At 29.9% G+C, this 22,894-nt stretch overlaps 2 protein-coding genes across 2 annotated transcripts; one reads left to right on the top strand and one right to left on the bottom strand.

The window, feature by feature from the left end:
- The first annotated feature begins 647 nt into the window (after positions 1–647).
- Positions 648–2,475, top strand: LOC125811171 (uncharacterized protein At3g28850-like). Its single transcript, XM_049490694.1, is given in 3 exon segments — positions 648–1,981; positions 1,984–2,280; positions 2,369–2,475. Coding segments are annotated over 2 exon segments (1,245 nt in total). The 5' UTR covers positions 648–1,032; the 3' UTR covers position 2,280; positions 2,369–2,475.
- Positions 2,476–11,036: 8,561 nt separating this feature from the next.
- On the bottom strand, positions 11,037–12,855 carry LOC125811196 (transcription factor PRE1-like). The gene is made up of 2 exons (XM_049490723.1): positions 12,456–12,855; positions 11,037–11,272 (listed from the first exon to the last, which is right to left on the bottom strand). Exons 1-2 carry the CDS (start codon positions 12,579–12,581, stop codon positions 11,120–11,122), a joined length of 279 nt encoding a protein of 92 aa, XP_049346680.1. The 5' UTR covers positions 12,582–12,855; the 3' UTR covers positions 11,037–11,119.
- Between the last annotated feature and the right edge of the window lie 10,039 nt (positions 12,856–22,894).

The following is a 22,894-nucleotide window of genomic DNA, read 5'->3' as shown; positions in this document are numbered from 1 at the left end:
ATTCTATTTATAAAGAAATATGCAAAGCCAATAATGAACGACTATTAGAAATATTAGGTTTAGGAGTTAGGAATATATAAAGAGGGATATGTGCAAGTTGTTACGTTATATTTTTTCCCTTGGACGGCTCAAAATTCAAATGCCATTCACTTGCTACTTCTTCATCAGTTATCTATCAATTGTATAGCAGCCATTTTTAGATCATCCCACCAAGAACACCCACAGCCTTGTTGATACGCAATCCGTTTCCCTTTTCCATAACAGAAAGGTTAATTGTTTCTACAACTATTATTCATCTACCCACTGACTGGGTCGTTTTTAGTTTTTGTCCATTTTCTGTGCTGGCCCTTTTTGATTGTGACAGAGATAAATAGAGAATTTGGTAGTAGGGAAAGGAGAAAGAAATGTGATGGTAACTGCTGAAAGGGTCTTTCACTGTTCTCCGCCCTATTCTTTTGACTTCACTTTCCTTTGCCCCTTTTCTTCTTTTTCCCATTCTTTTTAGTTTTTGGCATCAACTGTTTCTGTTTGGTTACTCATCTTTGATCAATGCGAAATTTTAGCTCTCTGACGTATCATCAAAGTTAAAGTTTTGGATTAAGCAATTGATTATTTTTTTTGTCGTTAAATCAATTATGGGCGTTTGTTCCGATTTCTATTTTAGTTAGAGAAATATCAAAAGATTTGATCTGTGTGGCTTTCCATTGATGGCAAACAGCGTGCCCTGTTTTTCTCAGAGAACAGAAGGTTCCATTCTCTCTCTATCTTTGCCTCTTCGATTCCAGTGATTCTCTTCTGTTGAATTTTTAATTTTCAGTGCTATTTTCCTCCATTTTTAATTCCTCGATTTGGTTGCTTAATCTTGGAATCTATACCGAATTTAATTACACCACCCACCTTAATCATCTGAGAATGTTCTTCTAATCTCTCTTCTTCCCACATTAAAAAAAATATACTACCATTTGATTTCTTTAGCCAACCACTTTGGGGATAAAGTATAACTTTTTCTTCCTTCTGCTCTGGTTTGTAATAATGGGTTGTGCAACTTCGAAGCCGAAGGTGTGTCACAAATGCAGGGCCCCTTGTTCTCCGGTGCGCCGGAGCTATTCAATGCACGACGATGGCTACCATATGGTGGCTCTCACTTCATCCACTTTAGGATCTCTGAAGCTTGATCCCATGAACCAGAGTCAGTCTATCAAAGACGGAGATACATCTTCTTTTGATCTCTGTGATTTCGATGAAGTGAAGAGCTGTAAAGAAGAGTTTGCTATGGGTTTGATTGAGGCAAAAACATGGTCAGAAATGATCAATGAGAAAATCCCCAAAGTGGTTCCGAAAACCCCTATTAGAACTCCACCTGGTGAGCCAGAAACTATCAATACTTGGGAATTAATGGAAGGTCTTGAAGATTCTAGTCCTCTTAAGCCTGTTCATCATGTTCGAAGTTTTTCATTCCACGTTTCTCCAAATCCAAATTCATCTCAGTATGATCTGCCTACGCCCAGAGTTAAGGATCATATCGAAGGTTCCCCAAAGCCATTGTGGGAGGAGGTAGCTGAAGATGAAACGAACTCAAGTTCAAACGACACATCAATCGTGTCCGAGTTTGATTCTGAAGTGATTTCTACATTCAGAAAAGCATTAGAAGATCTTCCACCGGCAAACCCATTTCACCTTAAACCGTTGATTACTGAAAATCAGAAGCCGGTGGCCGACGAGGAAGATCCATTGGAGATAACGGATGTGAAGAAAGTAACAGAGTACAAGGTAAGTAAAGAAAAACTTGTTGTTTATTTCACAAGCCTGAGAGGTGTGAGGAAAACATATGAGGATTGTGGTCATGTTCGAGTGATTCTGAAAGGATTAGGTGTCAAAATCGACGAAAGAGATGTATCGATGCATTCGGGGTTCAAGGAAGAGCTGAAAGAATTACTGGGAAATGAATACAGTGGAGGGGGATTGCCTAGGATATTTATGGGGGGAAATACATTGGTGGAGCTGATGAAATACGTCGAATGAACGAGGATGGAAAACTCGAGAAATTCGTAGAAAACTGTGAAAGAATTGAGGATGGCGCTGTCATTGGAGGTTGTAATTGTGAGGCCTGTGGAGATATTAGATTTGTACCTTGTGAGACATGTTCAGGGAGCTGTAAAATCTATTATGAAGCAGATTATGAAGAAGATAACGAAGATGAAGAAGATGAATATGGCTTTCAACGATGCCCAGATTGCAATGAGAACGGTCTAATTCGTTGTCCAATTTGTTGTGATTAAGGTTGATCACAAAATTTTCTTGTGTCTTCCTTTTTTTTCTCCCTAATTTGGTTTGGATTAATTATTTTTGGATGATGTTTGTTGTACAGTGATGAGTTTTGATTGAGTTTAATATAGTCATAACCAACCATAAACATATTCCAAGCTCTGGAGTTGTGGTGTTAAAAGTCTTCTGTAATACATTTTCCAGGTAAAAACGAGAAGCTTATACAATTTTGAAATTTTCTCTATGTAGTTCATATCAGATATTGTGTGTTTGCTTAGCTTCTGCATTTGTTATCCAGTTTGGATTCGAAATTTGAAATTTTAAATTAATACTATATACTAAAAATATACCGTTACAGTCAGTATTTATTCGTAATAATACTGATATAGTAATACAATCTTTATTTAGAAAATTAACTACATATACAAAACGAATTGAAAGGAAGTGGTGCCACTGATTTAAATATGCATCGGTCAGCCGACGAAATATAAATGCTTTGGGTTGGGTTGGTTTGTATTGATTCAACAATGCCATTTTCAAAATTGTGACTAATGTTTGATCAAATGTGTTTCAAACAAGGCAAATATTTTGTGGTCTTACTAGTGCTACTTCCTTTTTTTTATTATTAAATGTTGTCTAGTGTCCACATAGATGGCTACTTCTTTTGGTTACGTTTTTATTTCACCTAATGGCAAATTTAGAAATTTTATTTTCGATTATTTTGATCCTTAATTTATATCTATAAAATGTATAATACTTAACTACTATAACAATATAATTTCATCATTCTTGGGCCCGCCATTATTTGCATCTTTCAAGGACTTTGAAGTTGGGATATCTCATCCCATAGACAATTTGATTTATTGCATAGTCTAAAGTAGGGGTGTGCATTCGGTTTTTTCGGTTTGGTTTTACACTATTCGGTTTGGATTTTTGATTTTTGGTTTTGTAAAAGTGTAATTCAATCCGATCCAAAATAAATTTGGTTTGGTTTGGTTTGGTTTTCCTCTATTCGGTTCAGCTTTTTTCGGTTTGGTTATTCGGTTATGTCAATAATTAATAACATATATAACCAAAGTAATAATATTTAATCCCTTAAATATACTTTCTAATATAAATCATAAGTAAAACTTAAAACACAATACTTATAAGTATACCTATTATAGATGTAATTCAAACATAAAATATAAACGTAATCATCATGAAAGGCAATAACCAAAAAGGGACAAAAGTGGTTAACTCCAACTTAATTCTAAGCCTAAATAATATATATATATATATATATATATAATTCGGTTTTTTTCGGTTTTTATTTTTAAAATTCAAAACCAAACCAAAAAACCAAACAAAGTAATTTATTAATCCAAAACCAATCCGAAAAACCAAAAAACCAATCCAAATAAATATTCGGTTTGATTTTGTTTGGTTATTCGGTTTAATCCGAATAGTGCACACCCTAGTCTAAAGTTTATGTCTTCTTCTATATAATGTATAATACTTAACAACTATAAACAATATAATTTCATCTTTTTTAATAATGATTGGGCTTAATGACTAAACCTCCAACGATAACACATGAAAGAAGTTAGTGTTAGAATTCGTCATCTGATTTAAAAATAGTATTGAAATTGAATTTGGGTTTTTCTTGCATTAATGATGTAGAACAAAATAATTAGTTTGATCTAGATCACTTACAAAGTAATTATAAGTAAAACACGATTGAAAAAAAGAAGAAGCTAAATTAAGATGACATACAATAGTTGATAATATGATAAAAACTACATTAGCTTGATATCAAATTTGATTATTGCAAGAATATTAAAAATTTCAAACTATCAGTATATACAACTTAAACTTTAAAGTATATAAAACTTCATTCCGTTAAATTATAGGAAATGTCCTCCCTACTACTTCTTTAATTCTTTCCCCTTTCCCTATCAATAGGCTTGCCCTTTCATAAAAATATTTTTTAAAAAGGAAAAATGAATTAAGTAGCAAGTAAGGATGTAGACAGATAGAATCATAAGTCTCCATTCTGAATACAAAAAAAAACAAATTATTTTTTTATAAAAAATAAAAACAGATTGGAAAGCATCAAATCTGGGTTGTTGACAACTTTAATTTATTATTTATTCATTTGATGTGCCAAAAGGCGATTAGTAGTTCAATTTAATCATTCTCCGTGACGGCAACTTCCCTTTTCTTGTGTTAATTTTTCAACACTTTGTGGCGCAAAAAATTAATAATGGTTAAAAATTTATGTTAAATAAGGTTGTGTTGTAAGCTAGTATCTAATGTGACATTAAAATAAATAAATATAGCCATCGATTGTGAAACATTTTGATTTAAAGGAATTCGTCGTCTAATTTAAAAATGATTGTGGTACACCACAAAGATTTTAGAATTTAGACCACTGACTAATTCATTTTGGACGTTTTTTAATCTGGTTGGTTGAGTGGGAATGATTATGACTTTCAAATCTTCATTTATATTGTAAAAAAATAATGATAAAGTATAAAGGAAGGGGTATTATTGTCCAAACAAAATGATTTCTCATTACCATTTTTAGGGTGTTTGTGGAACCTTTTGTTTGGCCTTTTAGAAAAGCAACAATGAGTATTGGATAAAAAAGAGTTTTACTTTTTACAATTAGTTACTAGTACTTTTTTTTATTAGTAATAAGTAAAATTAGTAAAAAAATAAGTCGAGCAACCTTCTATAGCAGATGAAATTGCACTGCTCGAGTAAATATATATCTGATTATACTTAACTTTTTGGCGAAATAGTCTGATAGACCCTTGTACTTGTATCAGTTTGTATTCTGAACCCTTCTACTTACCCATTTGTCATTTGGACCCTTAAACTCAATAAAACACAATTTATCGAACCCCTCTGACCATTGACCATACTTACGTGTCTTTAAGATGGCTGAGTTGGCGAAAGTGTGTGACTTCACGCTCCTTAAGGCGAGTGAGTACTATATTTCAGTTTTAAAAATATTAATAAAAGAATAAAATAATACAAAAATTAATTAAAAAGTCTCCATCTTCTTCACCCACTCCACCTTCATTTGCAGCAATCTACATGTCCCGACTCTTTTTTTTTCTTCATACTATTGTCATCATCTTTAAAAGATCTTGGCGTTGAAACCTCCTTGAGTCCATTGAATCACCGCTAGTGGGAGAGGTCGATGGTGATGGTGCTCGTCGGAGAAATCTAGTTCGCAGTAGAGTGAGAGAGACTGTGCTAGTCAGTGGAGAATGAGGCGGGTGAGGGTTGGAGGATTTAGCTACGACAGTGAAGAGATTTTCGGCTAGATCGGCGGCGGCGGCGGCGATTTAGGTTAGTAGTTATGTGATGGTTGAAGGAGGAGGAAAGGAAAATAGTAGATTTTTTATGTTTTAAGATGGGAATGGGGACTCACCCTCCGAGAAAGAAATGCACCAGCAGCTTGATCTCCTCCATAGAAGAGCCACCATTGTCAAAGTTCAGAAGAAGTTGAAGAGCTTATTGCCTAATCTATTTTGGAAATATGTTGGGTTTCTTTTTTAGCTTAAGGAATAAATTTAAATTTTATTGTTTTACTTTTTATTAAATAAAACACAATTGATATTTTTAAAAAAAATAAATAATAAATGATGTGTAATTTTAAATCTGACGTGGATGATGATGTGTCATTTTTGTTGAGAGTTTGAAGTACACGCAGAGTCAAGGGGGTTTAAAATGCTAAGTTACATTAAATTTAAGGGTTCAATTGACAAATAGTTAAGTAGAAGGGGCCAGAATACAAATGCATATAAGTATAAGGGTCCATCAGACCATTTCACCTAACTTTTTTGTTTGCAAGTTTGCTGGTTCACTTTGGATTCGGCTCCTCTTCATTTTCCCCAAGTTCCTATTTGGATTAATGACATATGACATATGTTAAAATAAATGGCTAAGATTTAATTTCTCAAAGTAAATCTCTAACCATGATTTAACTAATAAATATATTATATATATTTAATTTTAAAAATTACTATAACCCCCACAATCTTAACAACATATTATCTTGTTCATAAATTTAGGGGGGAAAAAGTTTTCTTCCTAATTTTTTTTAATTAGGATGTTAATTTTATTTTATTTTAATTTAATATTTTTATTGCATTTTTTCCTTGAATTTTTCTTTTTAACCATTAGCTATAGAAGAATATTATTTTTTCCTATTTTATTTCACCTCTTCTTTTTTTTTCTATTTCCTCCAAAATTAACATTAGTTATATTTGGCAGTAGTTCAATATTTAAAAGAAAATTAAAAAAGATTCCACGTAAAAAAAAAGTAATTAGGAAGAACTTTTTTTCCCCTATATTTTTGGACAAGATAATGCGTAGCTAAGATTGTGAGATTATAATAATTTTTAATACTACATATATATTGTATTTATTAGTTAAATCATGGTTAGAGATTTACTTTGGAAAATTAAATCTTAGCCTTTGATTTTAACCTATGCCATGTGTTACTAATCCAAATAGGAACTTGGAGAAAATGGAGAGGAGCCGGATCTGTTCACTTTGTTCCATCAATTCCAAACATTACAGCGTAATCTTATAAATGAGATCTGACAAGGATAATGTGAACATAATTTTATCTTGACTTTCTAAATATAGAAAGATCATTTTCGATGCATCCTCAACATTAATTCCAGATAGTAAATTACAAAAAAAACATCATGTGGTGATTCTCTATATTAATTTCCCACAAATTAGCAGAAGATTTAAGATTGAACCTGTTTTGATGGACTAGTACACCGGCAGTTTGTGATGATTAGAAAAGGTGAACATAAATATTAGAAGTGCCACAAGGTAGATTGTAGGATAGTTGGGACTAATATATAGAGTAATCAAATTAATAAAAGTTGAGGATTAAGTCAAATTGAGTTTAATTAATGATTTTCATAGCACCATATGACAGTTGCAACCTCATCACACCAATTTGTAGAGAAATTACTCACCGCCTATTTAGCCTTAATTTGATGGTAACACCTCTAAAAACACATTTTAAGCAAGTCGTGTTTTATAATTATCACTGAAAAGTGATTAAGCACCTATACTATATGAAATTGACATGTAAGTAGGAGATGATAATTAATTGTCCAAGTTTAAACTACATGTTGAGTTTCTATTAAGTTATTTTTGATAGAATTAATAAATGTGTCATTCCTTGGAATTTCTCTACTGATTCAAACTAAAATTGTAATGCAATGTGTTTTTCATTGTTTCAGAAATAAATTAAAAATGTAATTATGTCAAGAATGAAATTGCTTATTGAAATTGTTTATATTTGGTTCATCTTTTAAAATTATATCACATCCTAGATTATATGAAATATAATGAACTGAAATGATATTTCGGTAAATACATAATTGTCTTGAATATGTATATTTTTGTACACCAAATTTGCTATATCTCTTTTTGTATAGGGCTGAATAATATACACAATTACACAAACTTAAAAATTGACAAAATTTTATTTTTAGAATAAGACTGTTTCAATCGAACTCATAAATTGTCATATTAGCCACTTTTTTGACGATTAACAAAAAAATAAAATAAGGAGACTTGGGCTGAAAGTCTGAAACTATTTGGTTCTAGGTCCATTATGCCCTTCGCGATCGATTTGATTCATTCATTGGGCTTTATACAAGTTGAAACTAGGCCCAAATATTAATAGCGGGCTTCTTCTTAACAGAAAACTACACCACCTTCGGCCCATTATTCAGGCACTGATGCAATTTGGGATAATTTGTCAAAATTATGTTGGATCGCTTGATCAAAATTTCAAACATCTATTACTCGATCTGATATTCTAATATTTTTAAGTTGTTGAATTCTAAATTATTAATTAAAGATCGCTGAATCCGCAACAGACACGCCAACTCTGCCCTGCTCTTATTGATGCTAATACGTTAAGAACAAGGTATTAACAAAGACAAAATTAGAACAGTAGTTCTTCCAGAAAAAATGGAAAGATTAGAACATATTTAACGTGAAATGTTTTTAAAGTAGCATGATCCAATAGAATAAATTCCTAAATAGTAGAGACCATAGAAAACAATTATTGGGAAGGAAAAAAAACTAAAATGATTGAAAAGACATATATATATATATATATATATTGATGTTGCACCATAAATTCGTTTTCAATAGTACTAAATCTGAAAATAAAAAGGTGAGTATGATTTGGTGTGGTGCCCATTAGATATTGATGAATATCAGAGTCATCGTCAATAATAATATTATAATATTAATATTAATATGGCTGGGCTCATCGTTATCAGAATCCATGCATTTTATATTTGATTAAGACATAGACACACCCCTGCTCAAACACAGAGCAAATGTCTTTTTCTCTTCTCGTTGAGGGCGCAAACTGCAAATTTGTCTATTCAATAGATTATTATCGCTATCTTCATCATTTACCCATTTATTGACACCTCTTATCCAATTCCAATCATACATATATATATATATATACTTGATATTCCTACAATGTTTTATGCTGATGTGATCTTACGACACCCTTCGTTTCATTATGTTTCCTTTTAGATTGATTTATAATGAGTCATCATTCTCAAACGATAAAGCTAGATAAATTAGTTTTTGAACTATGCAAAATAGTTTAATTTTGTTGGAGTTTATTTATTATATCGTCACCGCTCACCGTGCCATTATCATTTTGCCTCGCAATAACTAATTTGACACTAATCTCTAGACCAATTTTACGATGGCAAATGAATTAAAATTTGATCTTCTGACTTACGAAAAGACTAACTTTATCCTCTAGCAAAATAAATTATACCAAGAAATCACAAAATTAAGATTGCCATCACCGGCGAAGTTTACTCTTATGTCTCTCCTTCAACATCAACATAATCACTATTCCATTCGTTAGCCACCATATAAATACCACCGCTGCAAAAATCCATCACTCACCACCTTCAATTTCTCCGTTGAGAAAGTATCATACAACCTCATATAAGTGACAGAGTCAGAATCTCTCTCAAGGAGTTCAAAGTATAAAGAAACAAACATGTAAAAATACTTAATGAAAAAAACGGAGCAAGGGCTGAGAAGGAAAAGATTAATCCTAGTCCGTTAAATTTAACTTGCCTTATCAGCATTTTTTTCTACTTTTTCGCCCGCTCCATTGAGCCTTCTTAAATTTCTTATGTTCTTTTCTCTTTCATTTTGCATTATTCTACATTTTTTTATTTTTTTATTTTAATTAGTGCTCATTCAATCATATGTTATTTTGAACCTTTGTCGAGATTCTTTAAACGACGTTAAAATTGAATTACTAATACTCTATGCATATTCAGAAGATAAATATATAGTATCATTTATATCTAGTCTCACTATTCGTTCTTCTAAGATAAAATAAAATAAAATAAAAGATCGACACGTACATACGTGAGGATGTTGAAACATTTGTCCCTCAGCAGATTGTATGAAGTTTTTCCAAGAGATTTAAATGGTCCCGGACTACTCCCACCATAGCTTTAAGATTTTGTTTTAGATGCTCAAAAATCTTATATTCATTCAAATATATTTAAGATTATAAATTTTGAAACTCTTTTTTATTTCTTAAATTGATAACCAACAAATGATAGCAATATTATAATCAGGTTTTACTATTTATTGTCAACGGTAATGAATGCCACCCGATAGACTACAATTCACTTGTCCGTTGATTCCTTTCTTTGTTTACCCGCATTCTTTATAATATTAAAGAGAACTTTGAAGCAATAGTAATGCTATCGTGGTGTGATTATAAGTTACGAATTTGAGCCGTGAAAACAAATATTAATGTTGGTTAATGGATATATTAGTTACATCATACTTTTTAAGTGCGATTTTATCAGAATCAATTTTTTTAGTACTAAATTACTTTTTTTTTTCGTCTTTCTAACCATTAGTATCAATTTGTTTGTCTTACTTTTATTTTCCTTTTGTACTACCTTTCTCTAAGTTTTTGCCTTTGATTACAAAGCACCACAATCTAAAATTGTAAAAAGATTTTTTTAAAAAAAAAATGTCTTTCTATTTTTAACAATTCTTTAATTCTAATTTTTCACATAATATGTAAGACATTTTATTACATTCTACATATATATCTTAAATTAATTTAAGATCATAAAATTTAAAATTCTTGTAAATTTTCTTAAACTTATCGAGTCAAAATCAAACAACCAAAATTAAAACGGAGAGAGCATTATTTTGTTGCATCGGAGCGGTGCTTCAGGTGATTGATAACTTTCAGGCCAACATTGACCCTGAACTTACTCGATTCACCAACCAAAAATGAGCACGGCCTTATTCTTTTTCGTCTTTTTCTTTGCTAATTAATTAGATGTTTGCTTTCTCAGATATGACTTTTTATAATCGTTTAAATTAATCACCATATTAATAGGTGCTCCTAGGTGGTCCTTAGGCAATAATTTTTTTAATCTCACTCATGTTATTAGTTTCTTGCTTCAACGTGGATTACATAAAATATCTAAGTACTAATAAAAGCACAAAAGTACATCTTATTAATTAATTATATATAACTAAGGAGTAAGGGAAATATAAATACAAACGTACGTACGTGTGCCCTTAGCTAGGGGGATCACATTGGTTCAATCGGTACTACTATATAGTTGAGTTCTAATTAAATTCTAACTCATGATTGGCCTAGCTATAGTGACCAGCTGAGTCTACTAGAGCTTAACAACAACCAGAAAATCAAGAACTTGGTAGTAAGATTTATATATAAATATAGCTCCAATATTTAGAAATGAAAATACATTAATTAATTCATAGGAGTATATGGTTACTACATTAATAAACTCCTGATGATTGCTGCTTCTGGACTATCAGCATCAATAGTTGAGAGTAACTGAGAAATTCGATCACTAAGATCATCCACTTGTCTATTCAAATTTCTTATGTAGTTGCATGTTTCTTGCAGTACTTTCGATGCCGATGCCTGCATTTGTATGAACAAAATATATGAGATTACAAATTATTAATTAATCATTTCGAAAAGGGGGCCGAGAGCAGCAATAAAATTGATTTAATTTTGTATGACTTATAGGTCAAATGTTTGAGCCATGAAAACAAGCACTAGTACATGAATAAGAGTAGACTATCTAGCTACATCACACCCTTTGTGGTGCGATCTTTCCTCGGATTTTACTAACACAAGATTTTTTGTGTACCAAACTGCCCTTTTTATTTATCAACTAATCAACTCCTTAATTAAAGCACTATCACTTTTTATTAGGATAGACTTGTCCATCACACTATTTGAATGCACTCCTCTAATACGAGATGTTTTGTGATCAACAATCCTTTTTATATTGATTAATCAACTCCTAAATTAAAGCACCAACACTTTTTACTCCTAAATTCTAGAGTCAACATGTTGTGTTACGTGATAATTTATTTAGACTAGTAGTAGACATGCCTTAATTTGTGCAATGATGCATTGCAAATCTTTGACTATGTTCAAGTCATTGACCTACAAAATCTCAATTTGGCTCTATATTTTTTGGGAGTTGGGACCCCAAAGCATGGTCCTAGGCATGGTCACAACAAATTATTCAAATCATAAGTAATATTCTCCTTTTTGTACGCCAAATTAAACTTATATCTTTTCCAAGAAAATAAAGAGTGTGTGATAAAGAGGTAGAGACCTTTCTTATTTCCTATATATCCTCAAGTTAATTGTGCATGGTTGATATTAAGTTTTTAAATAGTAATAACTGCATAAAATTAAAATTTACTGATATGTAAAAAGTTTTTGCGATACATATCCTTTCTTAGTAGAAAAGAATATCTTTTTTTATGGGAAGACAAATTAGGATATATGTGAAATGGACCTTAGAGTCCAAAAAGAGACATAAAATAAATGCTTGAATATAACAGGCGAAATATGTTCCTTCATGAATAATAATACAATTAATGCGACTAACACAGACAAGAGATGTATAGAGCTCCACACATAACGTGACTTTGCCTAGCTAGTTATACTGCTACACTCTTAATTTTCAACTTAATTCAATGTAGTGAAAATAAATCAAAAAAATTGAAATGTAGCTGCATGTATATTATCCATATATTATGAACATGCATAAAAAGAAGAGTAGTAATTCAATTTAAAAACCAACCTTGCTAGAGCGACGATTGCGAATCTCCGGTAGAAGCTGTTGCAATTTTGAGACAAGTTCAATTATCTGATCATCTGAAATCCTCGAGGATCCTGTTGATGATTGCCTCGACCTTCTGCTCGACATCCTTAAATTCAACAAAAAAATGTCTTTCTTTTCGTTACAAATATGGCTCTGTGCTAGCGTAGTTTTCTTTTATTTAATTGCTTACACAACACATATGGATAAGGAAAGGAAAGAAGATATTTTTTTTTTGTGTGTGTATGAAACTTGTTAAGGAGAGGAAGTTGTGGTAAGGTAGTTAGAAAAAGAGAGAGTAAGAAGAGAAGAGATAACGAATTAGCTTTAAAGAAGGGGAAGAACCACAAAAGAAAGAGAGAGAAAACATAGATAGTGATGTTGGATTGAAGAAGACAATTAATTGCATTGAAGAAACACACAGTAAACCTTTTTTTTTTTTTTTTTTTAAGAGCCAAGAGGTAATGGTAACTCACTACTACTTAGTCATGTTTGGGGGGTGGGGAGGCCATAACTAAGTGTAAAATTTTTGTGTTTGTTTGTTTCCAAATGGGGTTTAATCTCAAGTGGGCTTTAAGAAATGTGTTTGTTATTGTACTAACAAGGTGGGCCTTTCATGTGCATGTCTCCATATACAATATCATGTGATCATTTCCACACATCTCCACTCTGACACCAAACTCTCTCTTATTAAACTTCATTCATATTAATAATAATAATAAAAATCAACGATTTTAGCTTACAAGCTATAGACTATCATTTTATTTAATCATTACTTATCTTTTGTTGCTATAATGTAAACGAATTTAGTATTAAGTATATATTGCTCACTAGTAACTAAAAACTTCTAATAGAATATAGTTCGAATAAAATATATATATAATGGAGAAAGTTGGATCAACTATCAATGTATTATTCGCTCTGATTTAACATTCAGAATCATATAGATTTGACCCCTTAAGCCTTTTAAAGTAAAAAAAAGACGCATCAACAATTAAATTCATGAACCGGCCGCCCTTCTATGGGTATCAATTTCCCATCCATTTTAATGTAAGATTGTCACAATTAAAGTCCCTTTTTGAGTTCAACCGCTAATAGTACAAATGCTGTTACGTATATTAAGACATAGATCTCCTATTGTATAACTAACATACTCAACAGTCAACACATATATCTAACTACCAAGAAAGATGAATAATAACTTTAATTTTACCAAGTGTCATAAATTCGAAAGGCACATCAACAGTTAAAAGTCACTTTCGACTTCAACCGCTAAAAGTAGTATTCATTTGAGATGATTTCCTATTTAAAAGTCACCACACATATATCTAACTACCAAGAAAAAGATAAATAAAAATGACTTTATTTTTACCCAAAAAGTTAAATAGACTTTGATTCACGGATGTCATGGCAGTAATTGGGTGACTACTGTTGTACTAAGGACATTATAAAGTCGTGACGTTCATACAGTGATCCACATTTGGTGCTAATCTCAGTCAAATCAACCCAATGTTTAAAATTTGCCCCTCCAAGAATGGACAAAGAAAAGGGGCGGAGCATGTGAGCGCCTGAAATTATGTTGTATATATAAGGTTAAAATATTTTTTATATATATGCATATAGTAGATGATATTGACTTCTTTGATTTATTTTGTGATTTGAATCTGTTAGTAGAAATTCTGGTTCCGCTGCTAAAAATTAAAAAAAAAAACGAAAAGTGGAAGAGATTATACTATGCAATTGAGAAAATTAGAGGCCATGCATGCCACATCATTACGAATGTCATGGCTGTGATTGTGTTTCTTTCTTTACAACAGACATAGCATGTTTTCCAATTAATGATCCAAGGACTCTCAAACTTCTGCCCAAATATATAAGTACAAAAAAATTAAAAAGAAGAATATTATATGACAAGTTAAGATTAAAATATTACTAAAATATCCTTTGTTTTATAAACATGAATATCTGATGAATTAAACACCTCAAGTTTGTGTTTTATTGTTTTAGTACTAATTAAGTACGAAATACCATACTATATATGTGGACGACCTACTTCGCACTCACACCACACCTTCCTTCACTCCTTTCATAACTGTTTTAAAGGGATCATGTGACTCGCATGTGATCCACTGAACTTCCAAGATTTGTACTTTGTTTGATGGATATATAGTTATATACGGGGGCGGATTCAGAATTATGAGTTTTTTGGGTTTTGATATCAAGAAAAGTTATCTCATTAGGTTCTGAATAAATTATACTCTCTCCATTTCAAAAAGAATGGCATAGTTTGATTTGGAACGGAGTTTAAGAAATGAAAGAAGACTTTTTAATCTTGTGGTTCTAAATTAAAGTTATGTCAAATGTAACAAAATGCCCTTTAATCTTGTGGCTTTAAATATGTCACGTGGAAAGTTGAAATTAAAGTGTTGTCAAAAAAGGAAATGAGTCATTCTTTTTGAAACAGACTAAAAAGAAAACTAGACAATTCTTTTTGAAGTGGAGAAAGTATATACATATAAGTGAATTGCTTAATTCAAATATAGAATTTTGACCAAAATTACTTAGTTTTGTTGAATCGTAATTAAAACTCTAGCTTTGTCGCAGCAGACAACAAGTTGTACTACTACTAATGTCACTGCTCATGATTATATATAGGTTTTATGGAAGAAGGGTAAATATTAAATTAACATGGAGAATTTCATGAATATTATAGCATCCCTTTTTTCTTTGTTGATGTAATAAAGAAAATTTAAACAAGTTAAGTGTCAGCATAAGGAGCCAAACAATTTTGTAAATGTGTCAATATGTGAAGCATCTAAACGTGATTACTATGAAGAATCTGACAAAATGAGATTAAGTAGGAAGATTAGGAAGTAAGGATGACCCCATGGCCGCCAAACATTAGGCATGATAAAGAATTTGGGTATCACTGTCAATACCAAATTGAACAAAACTATTAACTCTAAAACTAACGGGTTTCCTCCTTATTAGGAACATAATCACGTAGAGGATTTTAAAATAATTTTGCTTATTATACATGCTCATATTAGTATACTTAAATTTTTGTACGTTATCTCCTTCATTTCTAGATAACTATTAGCGGAATCGAATTTTTTTCTCAATATATTAAAAAATGAATTAATGAAAAAGCTAAGTGATTCAACATCTATTTATAAATATTTATTTATTGCGAAAGTAATTCAAATAAACCTTTAAACCTTTGCGGCATTAATTTCGCTCTGCCTGTTAATATAAAGAAGTCAAACTCTTTTCAAATTGTGTTGGCTGCTAAATAACCTCATTATTTTTACTTTTTTTTAAAAAAAATTATAAGGTCTTTTACGTTACTAATGTTTTCAAGGGAATTAAAACAAATACTGTTTATTTAAGTGGAGAAAGTAAGTATGGCTGAAATTGCACAAATTGCCCTTAAAATGGTCTGATTTTAATCCATGTCCTTCAACATTGAACTTATGTCTAGTCCAACATAATTTATTTATTTTAGAAATAGATGTCAGGCTAGCATAACTTTAAAATATTATGATATAAAATATGTAATTATATACCCTGATTTAAAATAAAATAAAATATTATTATGCGGTAAAAGACATAAATTAAAGACCACCACAAATAGGAGGATAAGTGTCAATAACCGGTAAATATGTTGGATGTAGAATGTACCAATAGCAGCACTGTATAGGAGAAGCAATATAAACAATATTAGGACATAAAGCAGGTAGGACCATTGATGGTGACCTCATGGGCTCATTACTGAGCAACGTTAAAATTTGGGTAAAATTCACATATAGTTAATTTTCAATTTTTATAATTGAAATATATATATATACTAGACATTGGAGCCCGTGCTAGCACGGGCCCAATATATACCATCTTTTGTTTCAATTTATGTGACAAAGACAAAATTAAAGAGTTAATCAAACTTTAATATTAATTTAAAATAGTTTAAATTTTTAATTATTGTTAACTATGGTAAAAAATTTTTATGTCTTTTAACATTCTAAATTGCTAATTATTGTTGTATGATTTGTAATATCTTTTACGCAATTTTGAAATAATAAAGGTTATTTCTTCTTTCTCAATTTATGTGGTACTAATAAAATTTCAAGATTCAATCAATTTTTTTTGTCTTTAAAATATTCTATTGTTAATTACTGTAAATTATTGTACTTTCTAAGTAATTTTCAAATAATATATATTATTTCATTTGTCCAATTTATGTGTCACCGATAAAATTTGAAGAGTTAATCAGATCTTTTACATATTTTTATATCTTTTGAATATTTAAGTAAAGAATTATTATGATTTATAATATTTTATACAATTATTTAAGAAAAAATTAAACAACAAACAAAACGAATTCATCATAGGAAAATTACCAAAACATCCTTGAATACATCAATAATAGGTCCCACTTTTTGTTTAAAAAAATATGCATATTGGGAGGATATTTTTGTCCAAAGTGAAAATAGAATAAGTATAAAGCATTAAAGTCTTTTAAAATTTTAAATTGTTAATTCTTATTGTATGATTTGTAATACTTTTATGTCATTTTCAAATAATAGAGGTCATTTCTTCTTTCTCAATTTATGTAGTACTAAAAAAAATTTGAGATTCAATCAATTTTTTTTGTCTTTGAAATATTTCTAGTTGTTAATTACTGTAATTTATAGTACTTTCTAAGAAATTTTCAAATAATATATCTTATTTCATTTGTCCCAATTTATGTGTCACTGGTAAAATTTGAAAAGTCAATCAGATCTTTTATATATTTTTATATCTTTTAAATATTTAAGTAATTAATTATTGTGATTCATGATATTTTATAGAATTATTTAGTATAGTAAAATAAATTTAAAAGAAACAAATAAAACGAATTTATCATAGGAAATTACCAAAGCATCCTTGAATACATCAATAATGGGTCCGACTTTTTGTTTTTAAGAAATTACACATTCGAAGGATATTTTTGTCCAAAGTGGAAATATTGTGTAAAAAATGTGTATTTATTGTGATTTTGAATGTTTTGTGGGGTAATAGGACGCACACAAAGTTAATGTGTCTTTTTGAAAATTTGGGACATCTTCAAGTATCACTTAATGTTTTTTCTCAAAATCTAATTTACTTTTGTAAACTATGTGTCATATCAAAATCAGATTAACAAATTCAAAAAGAATGAGTAATAAATATATATAGAAATTACATACTTATTATTTACTAAAAATCTTGTTAGCTTTTGGTTGAAAGCTAACAAGATAGTTACAATGATAGTTGCATTGTGACTTATTATATATATATATATTATTATTATTATTAACTTTTAAGTTCCAGGAAAACACTCAAGATAATCTTCATTTGAAATTTAAAATTAAATAATTATGACTATTTGTTTTGATGATAAACCAAAAAATAAAGAATGAACATTATTTCTATACAAAAATTAGAATTTAGATTTCGCTCTTACCTTCAAATACAACAAAGGTCAATAAGTGAAGTTTTTTTATCGTCTCAACATAAAAAATGTGATTCAATTGTAGTTAAGTGTCTCCTTGATCTATTTTGTCTATATAATATAGAAAAACTAAAAATGAAAAAGCTTTCAAAATAGAAGGATTTTTGGTGACTAAATAATCTCATTTATTTTCTCAATTTTAAAATTATGCTTGCAGAAATAATGAGATCCTCAATAATTATATTATAGACCTAATTGCAGATCAATCGATATTCTATATGATGTGATGTTGCTAGTTTCATTAGCTAGTAAGAGATGTCGCGGTAAAATTAGTCAGGTCGATTGAAATATTCAAATGAAAATGTTTGGAAATTAAGGGTGACGATCCCATTAACAAGGGTTGTGGTGGAGTAGTTAATATTCATAATTCATAACTAGAGGTTTCAAGTTTGAATCTCCCTAAGTATGAAGTTGTTTTTATTAGAGAGCATTTTACCCTCTAATGTGAAACTTTTTAATACGAATTCAAATTTAAAAAAGGCTCCAATGTGAATATCGAAGTGCTGGAAGGAGAAAAAAGGGTGACCCCATTGTCGTGCAAGAATTGGAATTTATGTATGATTAAAAAAATACTAATAGTTTAAAGTTTCTACTATATAAAGGGGCCATGTAAGTGAAGAACCCTCCAATTAAATGAATTTTCCACCTTGTTAGGAACATAAGCACGAGAGAGGGGTACTTCATGTCACATGTCTTTCTTCTCCATCCTCGACATGACACGTGGCGTACTACACCTTATATTATTAAAATTTAGGAGGAAGGAGATTTTCTAAATCAAGCAACCAAATTTAATAATCCCCCATGCTTCTGTCGACCATAGTCACATGTCCAAAACTAAGTTTTATCAAATCCCCACCCCACTCCCTTGACCCCATAATTAACCACGCACCCAAAATCAGCTTCGGAGTTAGAAGTTTGGATATGAATTCGATCAAATTCAGTAATTTTTATTTAAATAATATATTTATATTAAATATATATAAATATTAAGTTTTAAATTCGAATTATAAACACTTGATGTCATGTTATAAAATTCAAAAACTCATAAGATTAAAATTTTGTCTTTAGCCTTCAGCTCGATGTAAAATACTCTCTTTGTTTTATTTTACTTGATCCCTATATCAAAAGTAAATGTTTCATTTTATTGTTTATTTTAGCAAATTAACTGATTTTTTTTTTTTTTTTTCCAGTAGTAGTCAACCTTAGAGTTCTTAAACATTATTAATAAAATTAATTTAGAAAAAAATACACCTCTATTAGAGTTTTCTTAAAAGATATATTAGGTCAACATGATTGAGTAATATAAAATAAACGCGGTCCTTAAATGTTTCCAAAGTTTTCATTTACCCTTGTATTAGTGTTTAACTTACCTATTAGGCACATTTTAATTTACTATGGCGAGTGTGTATTTTTCACTCTTAATGAGCGCGTGCCGTATTTCAAAAAATGGCTATTCATCATGTGGCTCCCTAATTGTATTGGATTTTTTTTCGTTTAAACACCTAAATTCAGGTTAGTACCGAAATTTCATTTTTAATTGTCTTAGCTAAAATGTGTTTAGGTACACTTTTAGAGGTTCTTATAGGTGTTCAACAGGTATTATAGTAAATGAAAAAGTCGAACAAGTATAAAAAGATGTGTATGTATTTGATTGAGACTAGGAATCCATACAAGAATGAGTTGCTTCGATAGTAAACACCTCCTAATCCCTTATGCTCTAATTATTTTTTTTCACCACACACCATTAACTACTTCAAATTTCCTCATTTTCTCATGCATATTTTTCACCTTATTCTAAAATTCTTCCCTTTTTCAATAAATAATTTCTAAGTCGTTTAGTTTCTTGGACTGGTTATCCTCACCTCACTATCTCTTTTAAAAGAATATGCTCACATTGATACATTTAAAGATGTATTTGGTTGATTAAAATATTTCTTATAGAAAAATAATCAAGTTTCTAAGATATAAGAAAAATCAATTTTTGCAGTAAATTTGAAAGACAAAATTCGTAAGTTGCACTCAACTTCATCATGTCTTTTCACCAGCCCACCACCCCCATATCTTTATCAGGTAGCGCCTAACCCCAACTATCTTAGGTGGATTTCTTGCTTATTTTTTATGTTGATCAATATGATAGTAAAAAAAAAAAAAAAAATTTAAATGTAAAATTTAAACAAATATTATTAAAAATAGGGATGAGGTAAAAGGATATGGAAAACACAATTCATGTGTAATATTACTTATGAAACTTTTTAAAAAAAAAATAAAATTAAACCAATTGAAGATGACAATCTCATAAAGGGGTTAACGTTAGCCGTTAAATAAAAAAATACTACTACTAACAATGAATTTTCCGAATAAGTTAGAAAAATAAAAAAAAGGAACGGTACTTTCTTGTAAGTAAATATTAACACGCTTTTATCTGTTAGGTATTTCGAAGACTCCACATGACTTGTTACTTATTTTGGTTCTACTTCTATTTCAAAAGCATCTTCTTTTGTCCCCTCTCCAAATTCCATGAATTTTACCCCTTTTTTTTTAGTTCCTATCTAAAATAAATAAATACAAATATCATAACATGCTCGGTTTTAACTACGCGTTAGTAAATACAGTCATAATAAAAATGGAAACAAAATAAATACACCGAAAACAAAACCATTTCTTTAATTAATGACTTGGCTCGAGCTTGTCTTATCACCGATCTGATATGGAATATTAAAAAGTAGAAGTAACTTTTGAATATTATGGTTTGAAACTAAAAATAAATAGAATGTTTTAAAATGTCATTTAATCTTGAGGTTTTAAATCTGTTACGTGAAAAGTTAGAATTGAAGAGTTATTACAAAAGGAAATAAAAATTCTTTTTTTTAAACAAAACTAAGAAAAAAGTAAATAGTGAGATACGAGTAATAAGTAATTATTTCAAAGAAAAGATTGAATTAATTGATAATATATGAATGTATATCTAACTAGATATTTTTCCTTAAATTAATTTCTATTTTTTTAGACATAAGGAGGCTCTATAGCTATAGTTTCGATAATTCCTCTTCATAGCTATAATTTTGTTTGTTATGGAGATTGCGATTTGTATATTTCTGCCCGTTTGTATATTTCGCTTGCGAATATACAAATAGGGTAAGTATATACAAATTTTATATTTATATATATTTTTTTTCAGGACACCGTTTGTATATACGCTTGCCAGTATACAAACTGAATGATAATAATTTGTTGTGAATTTTTCATAAATTGTATACAATTAGCTAGGATAAACATATACAAAATTCTGGATTTATAAAATCAAGAACTGAATTATACAGATTCTGGATTTATACAAATCAGGGACATAACAAAAATTGAGAAAACTGTAGCCGTGAATTACAATTTTCTTAAACCATAGCTATAGTATTTAATATAATCTAAATGTTTGCTATTTTACATTAAAAATAAATAAATAATTCATTTTTGTATTGTTTCAAATTGCTAGACGTACTACATAACTCTTGGAAGCCCGATTCATGAAGTACTCGGTAAAGCCCAATAACAAGCACTAATTAACCTGATCCAGTAGTAACTCTTACAAAGCCCAGTAAAGAAGGTGGGCCATTGGCCCATATCTTTATGTAAGTCAACAAAGAGGAATTGACACAAAGGTACAATCCGCATATAGTATTGGCACTAAGTAGTCAAAAATTAATTAGCAACCGAAGGCCTCAATTAATTGGTACTACTTAGCCACTAATAAAAAGATGCGTCTATTTTTAAGGAAAGAATTTTTTTTGTCAAACAACATTAATTAATTAATCAATTGAAAAGAATGCGGTTATTTTATAGAATGAAAATATTTTTATCCCTTTATTAACGTGTATTGAATAGTCACATATTTTTCCCATAAAAAAATTATTTTGTTCATATTTCTTTCTCTTACAATACAACACAAAATTGACATCACTTAGTTAATCTCATTGAAATGTAAAAGAAAAAAGGAAAAATCACCCCATATACACATTTAAGAGTCAATATTACAGGTTTTAAATCTACTTTTAAAAAATTCTTGTTTATAACAGTTTAATTACGGGTTATAACATATCACTAATTATTTATAAATTAATTAAATTTTACTTTATTAAATAAGTAATTTTTTTATTATTTTATATTAATATTAAATTATTTAAATAAAGAATACCCCATAAGTATCTCTTACACAATTATAGGGATTTACATTGATTAATGTTCCTTTTTTACAGTTACAAGTCACACCTCCACACCCCACCTAAATCCCTCACCCCACAACAATTTCACGTTTAAAAAAAAATAAAAAAAATCATCTTTCATCTCTTTCATCCATACTCCATTGAAGCCGGTTTTTCAACATCTAAAAATGGATTAGGAGAAATATATTCTCCATACAATCAAAATAAAAGGGCAGATCTCTACTTGTGAGACATGGACTTTCAATGGGGCTTAAAGGATTTTTGGTGTTTTTGTTGTGTTTACAGGAAGACTTGTTTTGGAGTTGAGTGCTTTGAGGCTTTTCATGTGAAAAGGTTATGTTTTTCTGATTTGGCTGTAGAATTTCTGGGGTTTTCTTGGGACTGACGATTTTACCATAAATTTAATTATGTGAAGGTGAAGGTGAAAGGGTTTAGGGTTTATCTATTTTTGCCCCAAAATTGTTAAAGATATGAAGTTGGAAAAGGATGTTAAAAGGGAGAGGGTGATGGATTTTATCAGTTTTACAAATCTAATTTTTTTTTTTTTTTTTTTGAAAAAAAAGAACATTTTTCATCAGGAGTTAATAGTTGACAGAAAGGAATTATATGTCGTTTGTGATCACAGGTATAACTGATTTGGCTTAGACCAAAAAGGTATGATCTTGATCTTTCAATTT

Source organism: Solanum verrucosum, unplaced genomic scaffold, assembly GCF_900185275.1.
Source record: "Solanum verrucosum unplaced genomic scaffold, falcon-dt-bn FXZP01000032.1, whole genome shotgun sequence".
In the NCBI taxonomy this organism is placed as follows: Eukaryota; Viridiplantae; Streptophyta; class Magnoliopsida; order Solanales; family Solanaceae; genus Solanum; species Solanum verrucosum.
Note: the sequence above shows the minus strand (reverse complement) of the source record. Positions and strands in the feature narration are given on the sequence as shown.